At 36.9% G+C, this 17047-nt stretch overlaps 1 protein-coding gene across 1 annotated transcript; it reads left to right on the top strand.

Moving 5' to 3' along the window:
* Positions 1 to 12445: 12445 nt before the first annotated feature.
* On the top strand, positions 12446 to 16838 carry IFNG (interferon gamma). The gene is made up of 4 exons (XM_059404705.1): positions 12446 to 12652; positions 13798 to 13866; positions 13962 to 14144; positions 16703 to 16838. Exons 1-4 carry the CDS (start codon positions 12539 to 12541, stop codon positions 16835 to 16837), a joined length of 501 nt encoding a protein of 166 aa, XP_059260688.1. The 5' UTR covers positions 12446 to 12538; the 3' UTR covers position 16838.
* The last annotated feature ends 209 nt before the right edge of the window (positions 16839 to 17047 follow it).

The raw sequence follows: 17047 nt of genomic DNA on the forward strand, positions 1-17047 counted from the left end.
AATTTGAGTTCTGTGCCAGGAAGAAATAGGTTTCGTGAATCTCAAGTTAGTTTCCGTCCCCAAAGTCTTCCCAAGTGGAATGTACATAACGGCTTCATTACTGAGCAGTTACTGCAGTGAAGAACCTCTGTTGTCTTCATTCAAATGTTAAAAGCTTCAAGGGTTGCCCTAGATTGTTAAAATGAAAGATGTTTCAGAATTCCATTGAAGGTTTTGCCATTCCATGAGGTTCTCTGAAAGTCCCTAGAGAGGTCGTTTTTCTTGTGGAAGCAAACATCATCCCCCTTTCTAATGGCACTCTTGTTTCCTTTTGGAGAATCTCATCACCCTCAATGGGTGCAGTCAGCCTGGTAAATCTGGTCTCCTATATACTCATCATAGGGTAACTAACTGGAAGATCCTTCTCCCAGATTTTTTCCCCACCCTGCCCCCTCAACCCATCACTGTAGGATTGACTGTCAAGGGGCAATCAACTGACCCAAGATGAACCAATTTGACCCACTTCCTCAGAGTTAGAATTTGATGCAAAGATAGGAACAAAACTTTTTTGTCTGATTCATTCCTTCCAGGTACCCTCAAGAATCATGGAGTAGTTTTTGGGGCTGAGACGTGGGCTCACCAGGTGCAGCTTACCTGTTTTACACATGGTTCTTCAGCTTCGTGGTCCATCCATGAGCTCCTCCACATACTTTCAATACATGCTCTATTTTAACTAAAATTAGATTTGTTTTTTAATAGGTGTAAACAAAGAACCTTAAGTGATAAAATATTGAACACGTCAAGCTTTCAGGACCACCTGAGGAAGCAGTGAGCAGTAGGCTTTCTGTGATGGAGTACTGGCTTGGTTGCAGCCAAGTGGTTAACAGCAAAGCAGAGAGCTCGGCCACACTTGGCTTTGTCACTTACCAACTCAGAGACCTTGGATGAGTTGTTTAATAACCTCTCGAAAAGCCTCATTTTTTTTCCTTTATAGAATGAAAATTAATTTGTCTTTCTTTTTTTTTTATTAACACATAATGTATTATTTGCTTCAGGGGTACATGTCTGTGAATCATCTTACACAATTTACAGCACTCACCATAGTACATACCCTCCCCAATGTCCATAACCCAAGAAATTTGTCTTTCTTAGACAGTTGTCATCATTAAATGAGATGATACGCGTAAAGCACTACCATGGGTAGCCATTACTCACTATTAGGTGTCAGTCTTTTAACCAGCAGAAATATTCGGCTGCACAAACTCCTCTCTTTCTTTCATTTCCCTGAGGTGAAATATAAATTTACCGAGATTTTCTTGCACTTTGCCTTCTTCACACTGAGGTTAGAAGCCTTCAATTCATGTACTGTTTCACTTACAATGGCCTCAGGTAATCTGAGAAATATTATAACATATACGGGAGGCTCACCCTGAGTAACCACAACTAAGCAACAATATATCACTTAGACAACATTTAAAAAGTAATTTTTACTTTGGGGAACCTGGTGGCAAATTTGTTAAGCATTTGTTAAGCATCTGCCTTCAGCTTAGGTCATGTTCCTAGGGTCCTGGAGTCGAGTCCCAGGTCCTGCTCCTTGCTTGACCGGAAACCTGCTTCTTCCATTCCCACTCCCCTTGCTTGTGTTCCTTCTCCCACTGTTCCCTCTCTCTGTCAAATAAATTAAAAATAATAATAATAATTTCTACTTTTATCAAAGTAATTCATGTAGAGGCATTGCTGTCTTTTTTTTTTAATTTTAATTTTTTATTTCTTTTCAGCGTAACAGTATTCATTGTTTTTGCATCATACCCAGTGCTCCATGCAATCCGTGCCCTCCCTAATACCCACCACCTGGTTCCCCCAACCTCCCACCCCCGCCCCTTCAAAACCCTCAGGCAGAGGCATTGCTGTCTTAACACATCATGTTTTGAAAACTTCATGTTCTGCAAACTCTCTAAGAATAACAGGGTTTTGGGGAACAAGTAGGTTTGGGACAATCTATTTAATACCACCCCAGCTTCATAATCAGAGCATTAACAAAAACAACAAGAATTCTCATCAAAACACAAAGATTGTTAAATCTCTAGAGAAGTTTCCACCTATCATCACAGTGTATCAATCCTTTGTAGCCTTAAAATCTTGCTTCAGCTTCTTCTTTTGAAATGTAGGACCTGAGGACATTTGCCTTTGATAGAAAGCATTTTTTTTCCCAAGTAAAAACCTATCTGGGTGCAGCGATTTTAATTTGCCTATTATTTGTAAACAGGAGGAAACATCTTTTCAGTTTCTTCATCTGTACTAACTGCTTCCCAGAGAGTAGAAAGTTAATAATTCTTGAACCCATGAAACCAATCACCACCTGCCCTAATGTAAAATGCTTTTTGACTTTCTGACTTTTTTCTTAAGGTCTTCAAATATCACAAAAGCTTTCTTGTAATGGTGAGAGAAGTTATACCTTATTGTCTTTTCCCTTAAAATGGGAAGAATCCAAGAGGAACCAAAGTGAATTCCACATTTTATTAACATTGTTTTTTTACTTACCAATTGGGTAGGAGGTAATCATATATATTATACATTTATATATGATTATACTATAATATACACATTATAAATGATATTAATGTTATAGCAGAACAAACTGTATAAAAAGAAAAAAAAATAGTATTACCCAGTAATGAATTAACCTTGTCCAAAGAGAGAGATGGCCTTTGTCCTCAGCTGCTGGGTGGTAAGCTCTAAGACTTGTTTGATGAGTATCATTGTTTACCTGGGGCTTTGGGCTATGTCAAATAGTCTATGCCAACAATGCCATTTATGTTGGGGGCCTTGGGCCACAGGGTATCAGATTGGTCTCTGGAAGGGCCGTGATGGAAGGTCAGTCATGCAGATAGTCAACTCTGTCTATAAAATCCCCAATATATGTGGTGACACTAAGGCTTGAGTGCCTTTCCTGGTTGACAAAACTCCATGCATACTGCCACATGTCATTACTAGGAAAAGTTGGCACTGATAACTGCACTGGGAGAGGATAAATGAAGCTCTGAACATGGAACTTTTCTGGACCCTGCCCTATGTGCCTCTTCCCTCTGAAGAAACCATAACCTTTTCCATAATAAACTGTGAATATGATGCTTTTTCTGTGCTCTGTGAGTCGTTTTAAAAAACTGTTGAAACTGAGGGTTGTCTGAACTTGCAGTTGGTGTCAGAAATGAGACTGGTCTTGGGGACTCTAAAACTTAGCAAATACTTACAAAGTTTATAACAAAGCTTATTATACTAGAAGCTCTCTGATCCATGCATTTCCATTTCTGAAACACACTTCTCTGAGACAATCAGTTTCAGTCCATTTAACTTCAGTTCTTAGCTCAATTTTTATTGTATCACTAAACATTTCTCATATTGCATTTTTCCCATTTTAGATAGCATCAATGTACTTCCTTCTATAGAAAATTATGATTGACTTATTTTTATTAAAGATTCTATTTGTGATTGACTTATTTTAATGTATATGCATATATTTAGTATCCCTGCTCTCCTATCTTTCCTTTATAGCTATTTTACATTTTCTTTGAATTAAGTTTGCATTTTATTTACTTATTTATTTATTTGACAGGCAGAGATCACAATTAGGCAGAGAGGCAGGCAGAGGGAGAGAGAGAGGAGGAAGCAGTCTTCCCGCCGAGCAGAGAGCCTGATGCGGGGCTCAATCCTAGGATCCCCAATATATGTGGTGACACTAAGGTGATCATGACCTGAGCTGAAGGCAGGGGTTTTAACCCACTGAGCCACCCAGGCGCCCCTAAAGTTTGCATTATTATGACTAGGTAAATATTGTTCACAATATTTGTTGTATGTTTTTGCATTTATTTCTTGTACAATATTTGTTTTTCCTGGAGTTCACAGCTATTTGGTTGGTTTTCTCAGATTTCCACATGCCCCTTACTAATTCACAATCTCCCAGCCCCAATCTCTGGCAGGGATGAAATCTCTCTGTAGTATAGACAAACACATATTCATTTTTTAAAGAATTTTTATTTATTTATTTATTTGAGAAAGAGAATGAGAGATTGAGTGAGAGAGCACAAGCTGCAGGAATGCCAGAGGGAGAAACAGACAGGGAGCCTTAATCAGGACTGGATCCCATGACCCCAGGATCATGACCTGAGCCAAAGGCAGATTCTTAACTGACTGAGCAACCCAGGTGCCCCTTAATTACTTTTTTCTTGGAGACATCCTCTGGTTCTCCTCATTTGGTTCCAAACAGTGCTGGTTGCTCTTTAGGCCTGCTGCACAACTGACTTCCTGGGACTACCTTCATAACTTTCTGGAAAATCTTCAAGCTTCTTTCCTGTGTTGGATTCTCTGTTTCTTAGATCCCAGGTCTTCTTCCTTGATTGACTTTTCATTTTGGTTAAACACTTCCTAAAATTTCTCAAAATCCTTCATGAGAAAGGGTACATGGGAAATAAAGCTATGAAATCTTAAATGAGTAAAAGAATGTAACTGTTGATTGATAGTTTGGCTGAGTATGAAATTCTAGTCTGGGCATTACTTATCAGATTTAATCAGATATTTGAAGGTATTGCTCCAACAACCTCTAGCTTCCAGAATTTCTATTGGGAAGTTAGATGACATTCTATTTCTTTATATGTGATGTGTTCCTTATATGTATTCCTTTATATGTGATCTCTTTTTCCCCCAACCCCCCTCCTTGAACTTTGAGGATCTTTTCTGAATCCACTCTGAAATTTAATAGTGGAGTCTGTTTTTACTCACTTTGCTGGGAATTCATTAGGCTTTTCATTTTGGAAGTTAATGTTTTTTAGTTATGGAAAAAATTTTAAAATAATGCCTTTGATAATTTTCTTCATTTTATGTTTTCCCATCTCTTTCTGGAGCTTCTATTACTTAGGTGTTGAGCTTCCTGAATCAACTCTTTAGTTTTTATAACTTTCTTTGTATTTTTCCAGTTCTCAGTCATTTTGCTCTTTCTAGAAGAATTCTTCAACTTTATTTCATAACCCTTCTATTGCTTTTTAGGCTTCTGTTATTATACTTTTAAGTTCTAAGAGGTTATCAGTCTATAAATGTCCTTGTTTCATGAATCTTCTCTTAATTTTTTTTCTCTTCATTTTTTTAGAACTCTACTTTGTCTCTTTCTCCTCTGAATCATTATTTTTTTCTATTTGTTTTTTTGAAAATTGTCTTCACCCTATAGTATTTTCTGAAGTGCTTTATGGTCATTTGTGTTTTTGTATTTAATAATAAGGTCCCAATTATTGGAATGGGTACCTTATTTGAAATAGATATAGCGTCCTGACTTACAAGCATCCTAGCAGGTGATGCTTGAAACTGTCATATTTCATTAGGTGAAACCCTAACTGTCAGTTTGTCTTTTCCTTTGGGTTTACCAGTTTTCTTGAAGACAAATCTTTTAGTTACTTGCCTGGCAGTTTTAAACTTGACAGTAAGCATTTTGGAATTGTAACTGTCTTACTGTTCAGTATAATAGCTTTCAATTAAATCTTAATCTTATCAAGACAATTCTTTCTTAGCTCTGCTAGATATCCAGGACCTTTCTGGAAAGCTAATGTTCAGTTTTAAAACAAGGCGTCTCAGGGGTGGTGGCTTGACTTAGTGGGCTGGAAGGGATCTAACTACATCTTACATATATTTCAACCAGTTGTCCTGTTTTCAATCCTACCCTGAACTTCCTGTTGCAAAGATTGTTGATAAACCACAAGCCAATTCTTGAATCTTCTGCACTTTTACAGTGTGATCCAATTTTCATCTTGTTTAATTCGTCTGCTCAGTTATTTATCACAGTCGGAGAAATCTAAAGTTGAAGTCAGTTATCACATGTTCAACTTCTATCCATCTTTTATAACTTTATTAACCTTTCTTATCTGATGGTGTCTTGTTCTTTCTGTCTCTGAGGATTTATAGACTTTTTATTCCATTATTGTTGTTGTTGACATTCTGAAAGAAAGTAGAAGTAACCTATGTATTTGATCTTCTATGTTTCATCTCCATAAAATATATGATTTCCACCACCACTGTAGCAAGGGAAGAGAGAGCTAGAAGTCTTCTCAGGGGCTCAACCTTTGTCCCAGGAATAACACACATAGACTTAAAATAGACTGGCCAGGAAAAGTCACAAGATCCCACTTAATTTCAAGAGGCTGTGAAGTGTCCCATGTGTCAGGAAGAAGACTAGATCTGGCTATTTGAAGATGCAGGTAAGGTTGACCAACATTTATCCAGCTCTTACTATAGGTCAGGTATTGCACTATTATGCATATTAACCCAATTTATACTCATGAAATCCTTTGAGACAGCTACAATTTATATCACCTTTTTATATATGTGGAAACTGAAGCACAGAGAAATTAAATAACTCTCTTAAAAGAGAGTGAGGAGCAAAGTCATGATTGAACCCAACAGTCTCATTCTAGAGTTTTTGGGCTTAAACTACATTTTTCCTTATATTTCATTAATCCACATTAGTTTACTGAGGAATAATTTTGTACCAGACACTGTGATAAGTACGTAGGAAAAATATGAAAGAATCTGCACAAAATCCTAACAGTATTTACTTATGGGTAGTAAAATCATAGATGATATTTTTCTTTTTTGTGCTCTTCTGGACTATCTGTTTTTTTATTTAAAAGATCCCCTTAATCTTATAAGCATGAAAAACTTTCCATTTGAAAACATATAGATGAAAATTTATTTCAGGTACTTCATGAATTGATTCAAGGAGTAAGGACACAATAATAATGGCTTACCAAATCCTGGTTTAAAATACTTATTATTTATTGAATGGTTATGGATTCAGAATTCCCCCTCCACATAGCCTAGGGAAAATGTAAATGTGCTGTATGGAGCTTTTGTGTTGAGAGATAGAAAGGTATGTCTCCTTGGGAAAAGGCACATGTTTTCAAAGCTTAGTGTCATTTTTAGGGACCACCTGGATGAAAACTTACATTATGGGATCATTGGGAAAAGAAGTACATGGGCTTTAGGATAACTACAAACTGTGAAGGGTTATTTCCTATCTGACCTTACAAATTCTATATATTTTTCAAGGCTCAGTTCAAATTCAATTTTCAGAGTCATCTTAAATTCAGAACATGAGCCGTGGATGAAATTCCTCAACATTTCCATCATTCAATTACTTCTCTTTGAATCTCAAGTTTGTTGGAGTTTGTACTTCATTTACCTTAGTTCTTAGGAATGTCTGGTATTCTTTGTAAATCATAGTCATAGAAAAATAGAATGTTAGGAATGGAAGAAAACATTGTTCATTGGATCCAACTCTTCTTTCAAAGTTAATAGAGTTGACATGTAAGGCACAGGTAAAGTCTTTGCAAAAATTCCACATCGTATCAGTAGCATATCTAGGACCAGAACTTGAGATTCCCATTTTAGGCCAAAGATCTTTATTACTTCATGGTCTATAAAGATTTTCTTTAATACTAATGTTCTCAGAGTAAGAGATAAGGTCTTTTACTTCTTTGCAATTTGAAAGAATTCATCTAGCAAATCTAGGTAAGAAGCATAACAACAAGTAAATCTTAGATCCCAAAAGAAAATAGATAATGAAACATCAATGAATTGACAGTACCTACATAGACTTCAGTGTTGAAGAGGATTCACAGGTTAAATTTAAGCTTCGACACAAGAAGGATGCCATGATTGAGTAGTAATACCTGCCATAGATACAGGAGTAGGGAACGCAATGCGTATGTCAGGCATGGCACAATAACCAGTTCTCTTCTACTGTATGAACCAGCCCCCCACCCCCAGAAAGATACACATGGAGAAAAGGAGGAGAATATAGATACACACTCAGTATCTAGAGTGAAGGAATCAATCCTGGTTACCAATGTGATGACATATGCTCCTGTTAGATTGTCTCACTGCTAACTTCTTTTAACCCCTAAAACTATAGGCATGTAGTAGGTGCTTAATAAGGACTTACTAATTGATTGAAATTAGGATATAACAAATACTTTCATAACAGAGCTGTCCCATCTTTCTCTGATTTCCCTGTGCCAATCATAGTTCTTGGCACTTACTCGGTGCTTTAAAATTCCTTGTGGAATGAAAACACTGCCTTCCAAGCATGCCTTAATCTCTAGGTTATCAATGCATAGTCCCATCTGACTTAAAATTGAGAATATTGTGAGCCGATGACTGTGTTAGATTAGTGTCTTCTATATTTTTTGAACCACCTCTCAAAGTTGCCCAGATGGCATGAAAGAAAAAGGGGGATTCAGAAAACTCTAACATACGGGATTTTATGAGTCAAATTGCGGGGAAAATCTGACTCCACATGGACTTCCATTCTGTATGTCATTCTTCCGTAGGCTCACTTTGCGTGATGTCAGGAGTTCCAGGAGTCAGAAGAGCGTGGGGGCATAGATCCAATATTGACTCATACTCAGTGGAAGAAATCTACACCAAAGTCTGGAAGAGATAATTTGGTTGTGAGTGCTAGGGATATGACTGCTGATCACAGAGGAAAAAGGGTAACCAAGGTGTAAATTTTGTCTTACCATTAGCTACTCAGTTAAGAATGAGGAGAGTATGAGATACGATCAAAAATCTTGCTGACGCCTAATGCATGATCATAGCCAGTTTTCAGAAAGAAAGTCCAGCTGAAAAGAAAAAAGAAAGTTTTCAGCCCCTTTGTTTTAGTAATAAGGTCACACTTGGGCTCCTGGTGGGTTTGTAAAACTTTTAAAGGATATCTTAGTGGCAGATTATTCTGCAGTCTCAGTGTTGGCTGAACCAACAAGGTGTGAAACCTCTAGTTTGCATGCGTAACATTAGGTGTTTTACAGGCAGAAAAGAGAGAGAAATGTCTTCTTTGGTAAAGTTGACAAGACAGGAAAAGATCACAAAAGGAAATACTATTGTAGTGATAACATTCTGAACCAAAGAATCATGTGTTGAAAGATGAAAATCTAATTAAATACGATTCAATTCTAGCCTAGGATACAGGACCGGTTACAAAATTTGCAGAAACCAGTGTGAAATGAAAGTGGAGCTTTCGTTTGTTAAAAAAATTATTAGGAATTTTAAAGAGGTAACAAAAGAGCATTTAAAGTAAATGTAGGCTGTTCCAAGTACAGAATCTTGATAGATTGTGTCTCTTGTCCATGTAGTCTCATGTCTGTCAAGTTGGGTCTGATGGGATATATAATTGAGAATTTTAAAACTTTTATTTACAGTCTTACTATTTTTTAAGAAATTAAAGAATGACCATTATCTCACAAATTCTACAGAAAAAAAATCCCAGACACCAAACCTAATAGGATATAATTATTTGAACTCACATAACTAACACAGTGGAAGACATATACAACAATATTAATGGATATTGACTGATTGGAAGACAGATAGATTAGGGGAAAGATCTTGGTTCTATACTTGGCTTTACATTATCCAGTTGAATGAATTTAAGCACTATTTTTTTTTCATTTATTTATTTTCAGCATAACAGTATCATTATTTTTTCACCACACCCAGTGCTCCATGCAATCCGTGCCCTCTATAATACCCACCACCTGGTACCCCGACCCCCCCCCCCCCGTCGGTTAATCACTATTTTTGAGTCTTGATTTACACATCTAAAAGGTGAGGGAATAGGCCATAGATAATCTCCTTAATTCCATAATTCTGTGCTGTGCTTGGTCATGTTATACAGTTATTAGAGGATGGATTTTAGTCATGTAGTTACCAATTGCAAACATCTGACCATATTGTAAACATATGCTTAATATATATCTGTAATTTTGAATAGGCATGCCCAATTTACAAACACCCAGATGATATGTAATTCCCAATTATGGCCCCCACTGCTCTTACCTCCTCACTCCCAACACCATATTTCAGTGGATAAACCAAGGGATGGGCAAGACCAATCTTTACTTCTTTTCAGAAAGTTGGGAATATTCCTTCCAGTAACTAGAAATTTGGCCATTGGTTTCTTAGATGGTGGTGAGTGCCTGCAGAGTGTTCCAAGGTTCTGAGAAGGATTTCTTGCCACTATGTCATGCTGCAAGCACATTATCTGGGCTGTACATTTTTTCTGAGGAGAGCTACAATAGAGCTTTGTGGCCAGCATTATAATTTCTATACTTTTCACTTGTTTAACATGAGACTTTTGTCCCACAGGTAGGTTTTGATTTTGTTTATTCTTTGGGAAGATAGCTCCCTCAAAGAGTTTTCTGGCCTTTTGGACATAAAATAATACATGAGATTGTCCCAGTAAACAGAATTTGGCTAAAGAGGCATAGCATCATGTTTCCAACATTGACCATAAATCCTGTTTAATTGAAAACCAGCTTCCTACAGGTTAGGTTTGACAGCATTATGATGAGAACTTAAGGGATAAGAACTCAGAGTAGATCTTCAAATAAGCATTCAGATCCACATTTATTCAGAGCTGTCTATGGGTACAACTCCATGTTAAAATGCTTTTAGGGAGTGAAAGATGGTTATAGAAGCAATACAACAATTTCTGGTTTTAAAAAACTTGGTCTAACAGGGGACAGAATACCTGAGTAACTGAGAATGAGGGGCCAGGGCTCTTAAAAAAGTATGAAGCAAGTGCTAGGACTGAATGGAGGATATAAGGTTAATTTTAAGAAGGAAATTTGGGGAGAACTTATGGAAATAATGGATTTTTAGGCAAGGCTTGGATGGGTGGGTATCATTCCCAGTGGCCAATGAGGGGCAAGGAAACTCAAGGCCAAACAAAGGAATAGTGCAAAGGTTCAGGATGTGTTGTTTTAAGGAACGACTAGTCATCTAACCTGCCCAAACAGCAATAGATAATTTATTGGGTGCCTGACTGCATGCCAGGTAAAATTCTTAGTACTTCATGTGTATCAAGTAATTTAACTTTCAACTGAAGTCTAGAAGGAGATACTAATATTAGTCTCATTTTAAAAGTAAGGAAACTAAGTCTTAGAAGAATTAAGATGCTTCCTCAAAATCACATAGACAGATAGTCAAGGAGCCAGGATTCAAGTCTGCATCTAGAACACAATACTCCATATGTATACAGAGTACAGGTACAAGTGCAATATGGGTTGGAACCAAAGAGTGGAGGACCTTCGGTACCATCCTGAGTGTTTTACTTCAAAAATGAATAATTGAGGGAGGAAAGGAGAAGAAAGAATCCTGTGGGGTTTTTTTTTGTTTTTTGTTTTTTGTTTTTTGTTTTTTGTTTTTGGTATGTGGAAGGAAAAGATATAAAAAAAGAAAAGAAAAAGATTCTCCATTATTAATGGTTAATTGGAACAATTGACCATCCAAGTTACACTGTTCAGTAGGGTAGCCTCTAGCCACATGTAGCTATTGAACATTTGGAATATGACTAGTCCAAACTGACATGTGCTGTAGGTATATAATCCATGCTGTATTTTTAGGATTTAGTATGACAAAGAAAGGTAAAATATCTTACTAATAAATTTTGTGTGTTGATACATATTAAAATGATTTGGGGATGTATTGGATTAAATACAACATATTTTAAAAATTATTTTTATCTATTTCTTTTTACTTTTCTTCTTCTTCTTCCTCTCCTTCTCCTTCTTCTTCTCCTTCCCCCCCTCCTCCTTCCTCTTCTTTTTCTTCTTCTTCTCTTCCTCCTCCTCCTTCTTCCTTTTCTCCTTCTTCTTTTCCTCCTTGTACTTCTCCTCCTCCTCCTTCTTCCTCTACTTCTTGTTCTTGTTCTTGTTCTTCTTGTTCTTGTTCTTATTCTTATTCTTCTTGTTCTTCTTGTTCTTGTTCTTGTTCTTCTTGTTCTTGTTCTTGTTCTTGTTCTTGTTCTTGTTCTTCTTGTTCTTCTTCTATTATTTCTATTCGTCAGTATTGGTCCAGGGCAATACAAAGTTGTGGTAGATATTTTACTAACCAACTTTGATGAAGGACTTCCTTACCACTTTGTTCTTTTAACCACACTCTTTCCTTGCTTTCTGGTCATTTGCAAGAAAAATTTTAAAAGGCACCCCCCCTTTGTAAAAGTTTGAGCTCCTCTAGAATTTCCTTTCGTACTTGCTCCTGACCACAAACAAATGATCGATGTGCTCTGTGGACAACAACTCAACAATTTACAAGGGCAAAGGATAGAGATGCAAAAAAGTTTCCAATCCATGAATGGTGTGAAGTAAAAGTTCTTTCAAAGGATCCCACAAGAATGGCACAGGTGGGCATAACGGGTCTGCCTCATCGTCAAAAGACCCAAGGAGTTGAAAGGAAACTCTAACTACAACACCAAAATGCCACAAAACCATGGTTATTAATACAAACTAGCATCTCCGCCTATCTGTCACCATCTCATCTAAAAAAAAAACTTGTGAAAATACGTAATCCTGAGGACTTCAACTAGGTATAAATACCAGCAGCAGAAGGAGATGCAGTACAGTTTTCTGATTGTCTGTAGGTCAGCTATTAGAAACGAAAGATCAGCTCAGTCTTTCAGACCTGATCAACTTAAACTGGGAGCTACTGATTTCAGCTACTTCAGCCTAACTACGAAACAATGAATTATACAAACTATATCTTAGCTTTTCAGCTTTGCGTGATTTTCTGTTCTTCTGGCTATTACTGTCAGGCCATGTTTTTTAAAGAAATAGAAGACCTAAAGGAATATTTTGTAAGTATGATATTTTAATAACACTTGCTGGTGTTGAAATGACTGAGTGTTGACTGGGAGTTGTCTCTATGATACGCTGATATCTCTAGGCCATAGTCATCTTGAGAAGACTTGGTGTTATTTTGACTGTTTACTATGCATATTTTTAACTAAATGATCTAGATACTGCTTTTACCCTCTGCTCAATGTGCTATAGAGACATAGGGGCTTTTGCTAATCTCCCAAAAGATGGGAATAATACAGATATAAAGCGCAATGTTGATAATTTTGTGGTGAGAATTCAATTGTGATGTCAAGTAATATGCATATTGAAACAATGACTAGCTATTAATTTCTGACTTCTTAGAATACTATGGGGGTGACTATAAAAGGTCAAGATTAGCATTAAACATGGTAATCTGAATTGATCAATTAAACAATATGAGGTCCTTCAAGTATTGGCTTAAAAAAATTATAGGTGTTTCTCTCCAAGTGATGGTTTCAAAGTTATACTGCCCTATGTTATCTATGGATTATACTTGAACTCAGTCACTTGCTGAGATTTTGTAGAAGTTATAATCTGGCTTATATTAAAATTTTAGTTTGTTTGTTTTGTTTTATGAGCTTTTAAAAATGTTATTTGTGGTTAATTAAAATCATTTTTGCATTTTAAATATTTTATGACTTGTCCAAAATGTAGCTATTATAATTGGAGCTATTATATTCAAACATTCTCAAGCTTTTTTATTCTTACATCATCTAAACAATTTCACACACACACACACACTTGGAATTATCTTTTAAAGCTGGTAATACCGTATAGGAGGGCATCAGTAGATGTTATGGAGACCAGTACCTTAGGGGGGCAGTATTTTATAATGAGATGATTTTGCCAATTTTTTTTCTTTTTTAACTAGGCTTGAAAATACTTTCCTTTCCTTACTATAGTTATTTGGGACAATTGAAGTATCACTGGCCTTGTTGAGTTCATTTGTAATATTGAAATTCAAGGGTTATACTAGAAAATAAGAAGATAAAATTTGGCTATATCCAACATACCAGCTTTACTAAATACGGTTGAAAAGAAAATCAGTGGATATTGTCAGCAATAAAATCTGAAGTACATTTTTAGGGATTGTAAACCATTTTTCTTTCTTCTTTTTTAGAATGCAAGTAATCCAGATGTAGCAGATGGTGGGCCTCTTTTCTTAGATATTTTGAAGAACTGGAGAGAGGTAAACTGAGTATTTCCATTTTGCTGCTTTCCCTGTTGCTTATTTTCTGAGACATAAATTCATAGCAACCTTTCTTTGTGCTCTTTTCTTCCAAGGAGAGTGACAAAAAAATCATTCAAAGCCAAATTGTCTCCTTCTACTTGAAACTGTTTGAAAACTTCAAAGATAACCAGATCATTCAAAGGAGCATGGATACCATCAAGGAAGACATGCTTGTCAGGTTCTTCAATAACAGCAGCAGTAAGCTGGAGGACTTCCTTAAGCTGATTCGAATTCCCGTGAGTTGATCTTAATTCTTTCTTTGATTTCATTGCAGAGGCTCTTGCAAAACACAGAATTTCCAGAAAGTAGATTAGCTACTGGGTATAGTTGTTAAAACTGTGAAGTGAACCCATGGCCAGAACTCCTCCTTAGTAATTGCATTTATGCTTGTGGGTGACTTTGCCAAGTCAATATGGAAATAATTTAATTTTGTGAGTTGGCGGGGAAATGCTGGCGTTGTATCTGTTGTGCAGAGACAGGTGAATGGACAAATCCTGTGAGGAGGAAGTAGTGAAGGAGCCAAGGGGAGTACTGAGAAGAACTTCTCTCATTGCTCCTTGTTTGTGTGATGGGAAGTCCTGCTTAGGCTGGGAGACTGCAGGTCTTAATTGAAAGGGCGGGGGTGGGGAGGTGGATGGAGAGGATTTGTGTCCTCCTCCTACGTTGGTCACCAAGGAACCTTGTGACCCCAGATGATTCACAGGCTTGGCTAGGGCTCACTTTCCTCACCCTGAAAAGAGGCTTTTGGGTTCACTGTGATTTCTCAGTTCTCCTTTGCTCTAAAACTGTACCATGCCATGGATAGAAAAAAGAAAATGAGATAGCAAAAAACTCTGGTCTCTGAAAAGGCACTAAGCACATTCTCTTGCCAGGCTCTGGTCAGCCTCTCATGTACAGCCCAAGTAGCAGAGGGAGTGTTTATTTTTTGAGAAGAAAATAGAATTTATATCTTATGAAGAAATTGTTTTATCAGCTTTTGGATACTTAGCTATCTTAGCTGGAGAGATCCTTAGCTTGTCAAGCCTTATCTCATGAAACTGCCTTGAGTCTTTAAAGTTATGGCTTTCAGAAGCTGAGAGATAACTTTGGAGCATAAAGATAAATCACAGTTTCCAAAATTTTATCAGGAGACAAAGGCCACTAGATTCTTTTGGGTTTGGCTTTGGCTTTGATGTACAAAATTTGAATGAGAAAGGGCAGGGTCTTGTGATGACTTGTCCTCTCAGGATGTGTGGCAGCTGTCATTCTTCCTTGACCTGTCTCTCACCCCTCTCAGATCAGATACAGGCTTGTTCTTCAGGATTTCTCTAGTCTTGAGTATGTTAGATGGTACAGAAGTGGTTCGGAAAATTATTAAGATCATTACCATTTTCCACTGATAGTGTTTTCCAATGGTCAGCGGATCCCCTCTGACCCCAGGCTGGAGACTGAAAAAGCACTTGTTCCTAACCCAGGGCTGTCCTTTGCTTGCTGTTCAGTTCTAGATGAGTCTCTTGGTTTCTTGGTGATACTTGGAACACTGGAAAGTAAAACTTATCACTGGAAAACACAGCTGGTAGAAACTTTTTCCTACTCTGTTGTAACGGGGCCTCGAAAAAAATCTGTGGGTCCCATCCTTCTGGAAGCTCCAAGCCTCATGCTTCATAATGGGCAATTTGAATGAGCTCTCAACCACTGTCTCCTTTGGCTGAGTTGCTAGTATTTAAGAATGTTATACTTTTTAATAATTAGTCCTGAAGCCTAGAATCCATCTAATTATTCTCAGAAGTGTGGCAAGGTGGTCACAGTGTTTCCAGTATTAGAAAGAAACGCAGTGGCAGAGCCAAGATGAAAGTAAATGGTCCCCATTTTAATAAAGGTGAGGCCCTGCAGGTTAGAGTGAGGAAACAGTTGAATTTGCTTGGATAGAAAGATGCAGTGAAATTTGCTGTAATCCCTAATTTTAAAAGTTTGTGCTAGTAGTTGCTTATTGCCATATGAATATGCTTAGTGTTTATTTTTAATCCCGTTGTAGAAATGATGAAACTGACCAAATTGGGGGGAAATGAAAAATTATAGTATTCATCTGTCTTAGACTTGGTGTTTACAAAGTGCTGAACCTATACTGGTGGTTCTCAAACTTTGGTGAGTAACAGAATCACCTGGGGAGCTTAATAACCACACAACTGCATAGGTCTTCTCTGACTTCATGCATCTGGGTCTCTGCGTTCTTCATTAGGCCTCCAGGTTATTCTGCAACACACTAAAAGTGTACAAGTGTACAAAAAAAGTACAAAAGTACAAAAGTGCAAAAAAGTACAAAAGTACACACTAAAAGTGTACAAGTGTACCAAAAAAAGTACAAAAGTACAAAAAAAGTACAAGGTGGATCGAATTGGTAGGGAGCCTAGAGATGATTGAAATAATCTCCTCATTGTTTAGATGAGAAAACAGAAGTTCGGAGAGGTCAAGTGACTGGTTTAAAGTCAGAGTTAATAGACACAGTATTCAAACCCACATTTTTTGTCACTCCACTTCACTCCACTAAGGCTGTTTTCACTACATAATTTTGAGAATTCCATGGCAGTAAGTTTGAGGATATATCATGTATCCCATCATATTACAGCATAGCTGGCAAATTATTTATAATTTTCATCTTAATAAGTGAAGAAACCACCATTGTATATCAAGATAATATATTGTCAGTGAAAATCATTTGTTTTGAAGGAATAATTCTATTTTCATGATATTAACAGCATAATATCCTGATGGCTTGTATGTCTGGAATTAATTTTACTGCTTTCTTCCCCAATAGGTGAATGATCTGCAGGTCCAGCGCAAAGCGATAAATGAACTCATCAAAGTGATGAATGATCTCTCACCAAGATCTAACCTAAGGAAGCGGAAAAGGAGTCACAGTGTGTTTCCCGGCCGCAGAGCATCGAAATAATTGTCATCCTGTCTGCAATATTTGAATTTTTAAATCTAAATCTATTTATTTATATTTAATATTTTACATTATTTATATGAAGAATATATTTTTAGACTCATAAGTCATAGTATTTATAATAGAAACTTTTATGTAATGAAAATGACTATTAATATATGTATTATTTATAATTCCTTTATCCTGTGACTATTTCACTCAACCTCCTCCCTT

This window comes from Mustela nigripes, chromosome 6 (genome assembly GCF_022355385.1).
Source record: "Mustela nigripes isolate SB6536 chromosome 6, MUSNIG.SB6536, whole genome shotgun sequence".
NCBI classification, from domain to species: domain Eukaryota; kingdom Metazoa; phylum Chordata; class Mammalia; order Carnivora; family Mustelidae; genus Mustela; species Mustela nigripes.